The sequence below is a fragment of the Netta rufina genome (genome assembly GCF_964035555.1).
Source record: "Netta rufina genome assembly, chromosome: 14".
Taxonomy (NCBI): Eukaryota; Metazoa; Chordata; class Aves; order Anseriformes; family Anatidae; genus Netta; species Netta rufina.
The window spans coordinates 1,316,195-1,327,056 of record NC_140137.1 but is presented as its reverse complement, the minus strand read 5'-3'; the positions used below and the strand labels follow the sequence as shown (position 1 = coordinate 1,327,056).

Here is a 10,862-nt window from a genome sequence, read left to right as displayed (position 1 = left end):
TTTTGGAAACACAGCCCGGTGAAAACGCGTCACTGCAGAACTGTTCCTAACGATGACCCTGGAAGTGGCACCTACTGGTTCTCAGCATCTCTTTTCTAATAACTTCTCCTTTCCCTATCAACATGGCCACAAACATCCATAGTCTTTTTCTAAGAGCCTGAGATTTTCTATGTTAGCGAGTGTCTGGCTTCCTCTAACCAGGGCTTTTCTGCCCACTGGTCTTCTGAATCCCAAAGGAAAATGATGTGAAAGTATTGGTGACAATTTAGTGTGGAAAAAGTATTTCAAAGAAGTCTGACACCATGGCAGAGCAGCCAGTTATTCTCATCATGCACATTTTTTTTTCCTACTGAGCAACATTTGCGTTCAAGGAAGGATTTGTTTGTTTACAGTAAATACCTGTCACATAGCAACAGAAACATTACTAAATAATATATATAATGTTAAGCTCCCAGGTCTGGAAGCTTTTAATGAACAAAACCCACGCATTCCTGATAAAAAAAAAAAAATAATAAATAAATAATGTCACCTTTTCTTTTTACATTAAAAATGTCTGTACATGACTGCACAATATAACAAAGTACAATATTATCTTCTAGGCTCAGGGTGGCATCTCTGGGTTAGATCTTCAACTAAATAAGATAGAGGCATGTAGTCTTGATCCTGCATATTTCCCACTGCATAAAATTCATTTTTCCAAAGTTGTGAAGTCTGCAGCCTTGCCTAGTATTTATATGCAAAAGTGGAAGTAGCTCACAAGGAACATAGCAACATTTTCATGCAGGAAGCAGCTTTGGGACTGAGATTTTAGCAAACAGATGTGCATATGGTGATATTTAAAAGTTTTGAAACTTCTTGCCTCATCTGGAAGAGAACAGAAACAAACAGAAAAATAAAGATGGAAAACATGAGTAGGAGTCTGTCTTCCTGACACAGCTAGAAAAGTTTCTTGGATGGTGTATTTTTCAGGATGGCACTTAGTGATCTATCACAGACTGTCTCTGTCTCTTGATCAACCTTTCTTCTTGGTAAGAATGCCCAAAGTTTGCTCAGGTGAGGGCAGCGCTGGCAGCTTGTTGGAGTTGGGGGGTCACTTCCAAACCATGGGCCTCTGAATAGCAGAGGGTGGCCTCTGCCTTCCAGCAAATGGGACCTGCTGTTAGCTGTGAAATGTCTCTGTAGGTCCCACTGCAGCTTGTCAGGCACTATGTACACCCTGTGAATCTCCCACCAGGTAACATGACCAGGAAGCACAGTTAAAGCATTTACAAAGAAGGCTCTGCAGGGCAGGGTGAATCAGCAGCTCCCTTTCACCAGTAACGATAATCGAAAGGGAAATACTTCCTCCTGTTTGGGCGAAGAAAATGCAGTGTTGTTTTTTTTATCCAGACAACATCCGGTCGCAGGCAGGCAGATAAAGCAAGTGATGTCTCACATAAGGTTGGGGCTTCAGGCCAGAGCTCTTTCAGATCTTGCTGTCTGAGGACAGAGAGGTGGCTCATAGAGACCGCCCCTGGAAAGGAGTACCAGGAGTCCCTGTACCAGGTGGTTGGTATTGGTGGTGTTTCTTCACACCAACAGAAATATTCTCCCACCTGGAGTAAGGCCATGCCACAGTCATGTAGTCCCACCAGCCTTGTGGATGCAGAGATCCCTTTTGCTCAGTTGCCTTCCCTTGTCCCCATGGATCTACGTGCTTGTGGCTGGGAGTTCGTACAAAGGCAGTGCAGGAGGTGACATTGCAGATGAATAGGGTTTCATAAAGTCCTGCTGCCTGGGAATCCCTTGGGTACGCTAAAAGGAACCTGTTCCTCCAGCTGGGCCATTCCTCTTCTAGGTCTGTGACTAGAAACAGGACTCTTGGGATTCTGGGTCATTGTGGATGGGAAGCTTCTCCTGTTCCTGATGATGTCCATTATGTAAAACAGTGTACCTGGGAATGGAAAAACATAAAGATTTCTCAGTGCTAGTTAGAAGGACAGGCTTACATAAAATGAGTTCTTGAAAACCTAGAATCATGTCTTACAATATCTTCCAAATATCCAGATACCACATTAAGCAAATGTGATGGCCCACTTTGCCCCATGACAGGAAAAATAATCTTCATGATTCAGACAAGAACCTCTTGGTTTTCATGTTTCAAAGAACTAAGGAAAAAAAAAAGAAAAAAAAAAGAAAAAAAAAGGTTCAGCACTCCTTATTGTATACATATTCAAAAATGAATACTATGATATCAAGTTACTTGGCATTATTAAACTGCATGAATCTCTATTGAGTATACTTGGGAGTTAGGCTCCTGAAGTAAGGTGCTTAAAATGCTGGTGAGATGCCTGAAGTAAATGGTCTGGATATCCTAGAAGTGATGTATCTGCTCATTACAGTAGACAACCATGGACTCAGAATGAAAGTCGGGATATAAAATCCACTGCCTCTCCAAATTTGTCCTGGTGAATATTCGCAGGGGAATTTGCCCTCTAATATTTTCAACACTGTCAGGTTTAGCAGACTTAATACAGGTCACTGTATATGCAGATATATCCATTGAAACATCTTCCCATAGTTCACTTTACATAATGATCCTAAAGCTTTCCAAAAATGTGCTGGTTCTCCAAAACAAGGTACAGAATCAATGTAAGAAACAGGAAAAGACATTTTGCATCTAACACTGAATAGAATCTCTGACCATGAAGCATACAAGTCTTAACACGATTTTGTTCCATCTACCAAGTCAGACATAGCACACTGGGCAAGGCAGGCCACCAGACCTTGAGGCTGGCAAAATCCCTGCTGTAAGCAGTGGTGACGGGAGAGGATGAGAGCCAGGAGACCCCTCACTCTGTGAACAGGGCAGACATGTTTTGGAGCAACTCATAGCTTGCTCAGAAGCATGACAGACAGGCACTGAAAGCTGACTTCATACAGAATATCCAAAGAGCCAAACCTTTCTTCTTCTTCTGCAGGAGTCAGAAAACAGTTGTGCAAGTTCAGCAATTTAGCAGGCGGTGCCGTTTGTTACAAAGATGCATTAAGCTAAAGAGAAGTCATTAGGGTGTCCCAGGGTCTCTCGTGGCACAGTTTGCCTGAAGCCTCTGCAGTTAGATCAACACCTCCAGCTGTTTATCCTGTGGGGAAAGAGGATGGGTAGGAGAGGAGGAAAGAGCATTTTTATGCAGGGTGCGAAAGCTACGCTGCAGCTGTGATAGCCTTGCTCTGCATGATTCCCTACCAAAATCTTACCAGCATCTCCGGGAAACTGTAAAAGGAATCCTCTACTGGCGGGTAGCACCAGGTTTGTTCAGACATATGGTGATTTCTCCTTTCATCTAAAAGGTTAAAGCAACCTGCCACATACCATGGGTTTAGTGTCTGATCCAGGACAGGTTTAGAGCAGCCCTGCTTTTTTTCACACCACTGTGTCTTAATTAATCCACTCTGAAAACACAATCAATTTTTCAGGCATCAATATCAATGGAAAGCAAGTTTTGAAGAGAAAGAACAGTGGCAGCTGAAACTCACTTGTGCCTGACCTCCACAAGCTCCCAGCATGTGCCTTGCCCAGCTGAGAGCCTCGCACCACAGGATTTATATCACTGACCACAAAGAGATAACAACACTCAACCCCTGCACATGTGGGCTCAATGTTTCAAGAGAAATTTGTCAACTAGGTTTGAGTAAGAGCAAGGAATACATCTGAGGAAGCCATAATCTGCAAGCAGGAGAAAAAAAAAATAAAAGGTTTAAATGCATTAAATAAATTATCTGCAGTAAATTAGTTGATCAGCCTCCTGCCTGTAATGAGTTCCTTTACAGGATGTGTACACGCTGGCATGTTCAGCTTCCAGGCTCAGGTACAAGCAGCATCCCACACTGCCTACACCCTCTGCCACCTGCCTTCCCCCGAGGTGAGGCACAATGTCACCACTGTCACCTGCAGCTCTACTCGGATCCTACACAGCACCCAGCAGTGGAGCCCAAGAATGAAAAGGTGTTACAGCCCATAAAGGGGCCCTGCTGCAGGCTAGTCACACACTTGCCAAATGGTACTTTGATTGTGATGATGATCAATTTGGAGAGAATTGCATTTGCATCTCCTGCTGTTTCTGACAATCCAGTGGGCTCTTTAGCTAACTGGTTGGATTAGCTTGCAGTATAGCAGAGGGGAGCCATGAGGTTTTACTTTCTGTAGGCCCGTGACCAGAACAAGAAGCCCTAGTGTTATTCAGGGAACCCAGTAAAAGCTGGGGAGAAAATACCAACGGGATGCAGCGGTGCTTTGTAACCTTCCCACTTGTGTTGCCTGCAGATCTGTCCCCTGCACCAACTTGTACCATTAATTAAAGAAGACAAACAAATGCTGGGTTTTGGCTTTCCCAGCTGTAATGCAAGAGTCACCACCTCCACTGAGTCCTGCTCTGCCATCCAGCATCACGCCTGTCTCAGAGGTAATGCAATGTGGGGCAGGGCTCCTGCCTCAGGCCAGAAGTTGCATCCATGCCCTTGGGTGCAGGATGAGCCAGGAGAGGGGGAAGCAGCACCCTGAGGTTTGTGTGCCATCCTGCTGTCAGAGCGCACAGCCTCGTTCTGCCTGGGGTCGGTGCCTGGGGTTCTTTGGACAGTGGGGAATGGCCAGGAATAGGAAGGCATCTGCTCTCTGCCAGGAATGCCTCCTACCTACCCTTCATGCATGCAACACTGGTGTGAAGCTGCCTACACAGGTTACCCATGGCTCCTCTGTGCCAGCAGAAGTGCCTGGGCAGCCCCCGTGCAGTTCCGCAGCCCTTTGAGCCCCAGGACATCTCTCTGTGAGCTATGCCTGACCCCTGCATTTCACCACCATCCTTGCTCTGAGCACCCACCTCCATTCTTCCTTGGACTCCCTGTGCCTATGGCCTGTAGGCCGTTCATCCTGCTGGGTGCTGCAAAGGTCATGAGGCCTGGACATGTACCAGAACTGCGAGGGCTGGAGCACATCAGTAGATGCTGCTCATTAATAACAAATAAACTGATAATAAGGGAGAAAAGACAGCCCTTCGTAGCTGGAGCTCTCTCATTGATGGGCTAAAGTACTTGTGTGGCAGAATCTCCTGCACTTTCCAAAGCCTGTGAACAAATTAGCTTAGCTTTTTGCCTCTCTCCCTTTAACCTTGTCCAGGAGAAATAATTTTACCTAGTGAGCCATAATAACAGTGGAGAAAAAAATATTGACAAAAATAAATGCCCACAACTGTCCAAGCATGGCAAAGCTCTCAGCTGGGCTGGAGGCAGACTAATGGAGGGAGCCCTCACAAACCTGCTGTAGGTGCACAGCTGTCTCTGCTCTCTGTTCAGCAGTCCTTTCCCAGCACATCTCTTTACATGATTAATTGCTTCCACTTCTGAGCAAGTAGAAGGTGGTTGCTGTTGTCCTGATGGTGAGGTCCTCAGGTGAGGTTTTGCAGCAGGACCAGGGGTGGCAGTGGGTTCTGGGAGCTGGTGACTGCCTGCTCCCCATGCCCTTTGCCCTGCAGGACGAAGGACATGTCCTCACCAGGCAGAGGGGACACAGGGAGGGGAACACTGGTACAGAAGCAGGCATATGGGTTGTACTCCTAAACTGGTGTCAGCACTGCCGGGATAGCTCAGGACTCGGATGGTGACACAATGGCCATGAAGTATGGGCACAAACTCTACCAAGAGCTGATGAGCACCGTATCTGCAGCATCTTTTCCCATTCTCCAAAAGTTTTCATAGCTTCAAATATTCTTCCTGTTTCTGATCTGGATCAAGTCTACAACTTCTCGTAAGGTGAGGGGAAAAAAAGAAGAAAAAAGAAAAAGAAAGAAAGAGCAGACTCTATATCATATATCAAAAGGCCTTTCTCTGCCTTTTACCAGGGTGACTGATTTAACTACTGTATTCCTGGCAATTCAGTATGAGGGAGCACGAGGGAGCACCTATCTGCCTGTCTTTGTCTCTCATTTTTTCCTTTTGTAAGTTGTTGATTGCCAACACTCCAAATGAAACATTTTGAAATATTTTTTTCCCCTGCATTTACAACTGGAAACTCCCTGAGGATTCCAGGAAACTTTTTGGTAACAGGATTTGGTTGCAGGGGTCCCAGGGCAAAGTCTATGGGAGTGGTGCTGTCCACAGGAGGCACCACAGGTGCAGCTCTTGCACTGCCCTGGGTGCCCACCACTCCTGATGAGCAACCCGAGATGTTGATTGCCACCAGGTGGCATCTCAAAAGAGGAGCTGCTTCTCTAACACCTTCGCAGACAGCTCCCATGAAAAGATGTTTACTGAGCAAGCCGGAAAACACTAGTATTTCATGTTCACTCTCAGTGAACACAACTTTCCCACTGCTTTCCCATTCCTCCTGGCTTTGGTTCTGCTCTGTGATAAACTGTGAAGACTATCTTGCCTGAGCAGATATTTCCATTTTTAATAATGAAAGCTGCCATCATTGAACCTTATGCTCATGGGACTTAACGTTCACCTAGGACCATAGAGAGTCTGGGCATAGATGGAAGCTGCCTGTAGCCAAATTTTAGTGGAATTGAGCTTCCAAACTGAATAAAGAATTGAAACTTTTCTTAGATACAAAATCCTTCTTGGTCTATGGTTTCTCTTTCCCTCCCCTTTTCTTTCTGTCACAGCTGCAAAACTCTTCAATACTTCCCCATCTGGAATATCTACAGCACCATTGTTGTAGCTTCATGCTCAATATAGTGTCCGTATCTCAAAGCTCCATTTCTTTCAGATGGACTTATAGAGAAAGAATAAATAACTCTCTTCGATATCAAATGGGGATTACAGTTAACCATCACTTGGCAGACCAGAGCAGGTTATTTTAATGAACACATCATTCTGAAATGAGCCTTCCACCATCTGTTCAGCCCCATAATTATAAATGCAAACAACATAATTCATAAATGCTCTATAAAAGAAAGGGAAAGAGAGAACAGCTTAAGATGACTGTTAGTTTTTCCAGACAGCGATGCATCTGCCTACTTTATTCCCATTTCAGGAACAGGTAGAAAACAGTCTTTTAATTCTGTATTTTCTGGCAGTCACCAACCAAAGTAAATGATTGCCTGTAGAGGACAGAAATGTGGGTAAGGGCGGTGCAGTTTCTGTTTGCCTCTGACAGAAGGACCCAGGAAAGGTGGGGTGGACCATCCTGAATCTTAGTGGGTGAGGAAGAAACACAGAGCATGCGTTTTAGTACAGCAGCACTGAATATGCCTGTGGCACCGGAGTGCCCTCCAGGAATACGGGAGCTGAGGGTACTAATGATAGTGGTATTTGCTCCCTGAGAAGATGCTTTTGACATTCTGGAAAACTGGGCAATCTTGAGAAACATTCAGAAAGCTGAGAAAAATGAACATAAAATCCAGGAATCTCTGGAATTTGCTATTTTAAACTGTGAAGATTTTCTTCGAAAGAGGCAAAAGTATATATTTTTAAACCCCTAATACACAAAATATGTCAAAATGAAATGTGAACAAAATATATTGTTTCACTTCAATTTTCTGTTGAAAAAATAATAATAATCCATGTGATCCAAATAAAATGTATTGTCGTTAAACATTTGATTTTAATACAGCTGCGTATTTAATTTTTAAAAGGTCAGTGGAGAATTGCCCCTCTCTCACAATTACCAGCTTCGTAGAGGCCATGACATGAAAAGCTTGCCAGTACTCTGTAATCTCAGGGCTGAGTGACTCACGGTTCCAGCCACCAAATTGGACTTCCACATTCAGCCATCAGTAGAAAACCATCACAGCAGGATAAGAGCAACTCTCCCACACCCACTCACTACATTTCTTGCAGTAAACAGGAGCAAAAAACGACAAGCTCATCCTGTCTTTTTGTTGACATGTATCGATATTGCTGAACAACTTAAATTGATTTCATATTCAGTGCTGTAAAACTAGCAATACCACTAACGCTTCCAGGGTGAATAGCTCCATTGTTTCTGAGAGCTTTTCATTTCTTCCTGTTTCTAAGACAAGCAAGGTACTTGTCAGATTTCTCAAGTTTTCCTAACAAGCTTTAAGCTGGTTGTGCATCCTCCCTGTGGTGATGGCCTGCAGCCCATTAGTGAAGGTGAGCTTGCTGAAGGTGGGTCGTGCCCTGCACCTGCCTGGGACATCCTGATGTCTGTCTGTCCCCCCAGGGATGAGTCAGAGAGAAATACAGAAAGCACAGATGGGGAAAACAGAACGGGAGTTGCTCTAGGGGAACTGCCTCAACTCTCAGACAGGTCCTTTATCTCTGCAGAGTTGCATGTGGAGACTTTCTGGGCTCCCACCCAGGCTGCTGCAGGAAGCAAGATTTCAGACTGGAGGATATCATGGGAGGCTGAAGCTGTCCTTACGGCTGGCTTTGTGCTCTGTTTGGGAGCTGAGTTGGTCTGCATGGCAGACGAGCATCTCCATCTTCTCCTCCTCGGGTATTTCTCTTCATTGCCAGCTGACAGCCTGCAAAGCCCGTGAGGGTTTGGTACGATTGTCCGAGCAAAGGGGCTGGCTAGATAGTGCTAAATCACCTAGTGCAGCTCTGGCAGAGAAAGAGATGACCATGCACAGTTGCTGTCTGTCTGTCCTTTGACGGCCAGGACCAAGAAAGCACAGTAATGTGGTGAGGAAAATGAAATCCATACTCTGCAACTAGCCTTACAGCAGTGACCCTCCTGTGCCTTCAGTGTCTTCTGCTCAGATGCTGGAAGGGACCTCCTTTGTTGGGGTGTAAAGCCCACCCAGTCAGGGGATTTCTCTCAAGTAACCTCAGTCTATCCCCAAAGAGAACATATCCCTAAATTCTTAAAATGTCCTACCCAAATTTGAAAGCATAGTTGGTCTGTCCTAGTCTTCCTATTTAATTAATTTTTTTTTTTAATGAAGAGGGGCAGCTGCCAGGGGACCGTTGTTCTTCACAGGTGATGCAATCCCTTGGCAAAACACAGGTAAAATCCAGGCAGATATCACCAAAAGTTCGATTTTCCAAGTGCAGCTGAGCGGTGAAAATCCAATCTCAGGAAAATGTTTGGATTGCTAAATTATTTAGATAGATCTGACAGCAATGTTGATTTTAAAGTCCTTGGTAGGCAAACATAAATACAAATTTGTCTCTATCTCTTGACATGTGTTTATTTTTTTCCACTCTTGAGCAGTTATACTGAATATCTTAATTATCATTCAGTCAAATAATGCTGTTTAGACCTCATGAGCTGGAATTAACCACTCATCATTCTCTCCTAAATTTCAGTTAGAGGTTTTAAAAACAGCTGTCTCCAGCCCACATAATCCAGCCTCTAGTACATTTTGTAAGACTTCTGCTGCACGTCTCCTCAGATTTAAAATTAGCAGTCAGTTCTCCAAGTAAAAAAAAAAAAAAAAAAAAAAAAAGACTTTTTTGCATCTGACAAGTCACAAAAAAAAAAAAAAAAACACAAAGAAAGCATCGATCAATATGTTTGTTTCTCACCTTTCTTTTTCCTTTTTTCCATCATCCTTTATGGATGTTTTCCTTTGCTGAAGCTGCCTGTTCTCTTATTTTTAAGGAGCAGCCCTGGCTCCCACTTGCTCTCAGAACCTGCAGTCCAAGGGTGTGTTCCCAGAGCACCTCCATCCAACATGGGTCAGGGCATTCCCAGACAGCTCTGGGCAAGTTGCAGGAGCTGCACCGGGGTGTTCTCATCTCCAGAAGTGGAGGTGTACAAATAACGCGTATTATGCTCTGTGACCCTACCAACACACAGGCACTGCTGCTCTGGTTTGATGTACCATACAAATGCTTCAAAATATTTTCTGGCAAAACTAGACCAAAATATCCTCCAGTTCATTTACTTTTGTGTTTACGATAGAAGCATATATATGTGTATATATATATTAAGGAGGACGTTTAACTTCTTTTGAAAGTGTAGGCAAATAGTAAACTGAAATGTAATTTTCAAATAAAATGCCAAAATACTTAAGGATCTTGTTTCCTTTTCTTTACATCCGGCTGAAAACATTCACTGAATTTGACCCAATCAGTTTGTTTCCCTGGAACAGCAACTGTTCATTACATCTTCCTTTTTAATTCCTTTTATTGCCTGGCTCTATTAAAGGATTTGGTCTATGAAAAATTAGAGGAACCCATTTAAGCTACTCTAGCTTTGACGGCTAATCCCAGCACACTGCTCTTTTGCTCAGAAGACTTCTTCCATGAATGGAGGAAAATCATTTTGGTCTCTCTGGTAGCTTGCTAAACACAACCCTTCACTTGGCACAGGAAATATATTGGATAAAGACTGATTAAGGACGATAACTAATTAGGAGCCTGGCCTGAGTCAGCCAAGGCACAGGTCAGCAAAGAAGCTGAAGAAGCAAAGTAGTCAAATTCAATAAAAAAAACAGGGCTGAAGGAACATGTTTTTATATCTCATTATCTCTGGCTACCAGCTGAAATCTTTTCCATGATGTCATAAAATCTCATTTTTGTACAGAATAATAACCCCTTTGGATAATACTTATATTCTTGATAGACATCAAAAGTTAAAATCAGGAAGATGACTACAGGTATTTTAATGCTAAGCAAACAGACCAATACTAAACACTTGCTAATAACAAGAAAGATCTGCTAAGTTCATCAGTGATCTATTTTAAGAGCTTGCTTACAGAAAATTGCCTGGGTCTCAGGACAGCTCCAGGCTGTAGAAGTGGCTTTCCAACAATTCCTGTTTGTTTGTGGGCAAATCATGCAATTTCTCTGGGCCTTGTTCTACTGTGGGTGAAATAGAGGCAATAATACTTCATTTGTATGCTTTGTCTTTAGATTTTCGCCACTTTGGAACAAACTTTGTGTCATTTCAGATACGAATAGTGTCTGGTGCA

At 43.7% G+C, this 10,862-nt stretch overlaps 1 protein-coding gene across 1 annotated transcript in view; it reads right to left on the bottom strand.

Annotated features, from left to right (window-relative positions):
* Nucleotides 1-1,845: 1,845 nt before the first annotated feature.
* The window catches only part of HTR4 (5-hydroxytryptamine receptor 4), a gene marked incomplete at both ends in the record, with an annotated part of 122,412 nt that continues 113,395 nt past the window's right edge, over nt 1,846-10,862 (bottom strand). Inside the window, 1 exon segment of the mRNA XM_084295407.1 lies at nt 1,846-1,933. Coding sequence (XP_084151533.1) covers nt 1,846-1,933 — 88 coding nt within the window.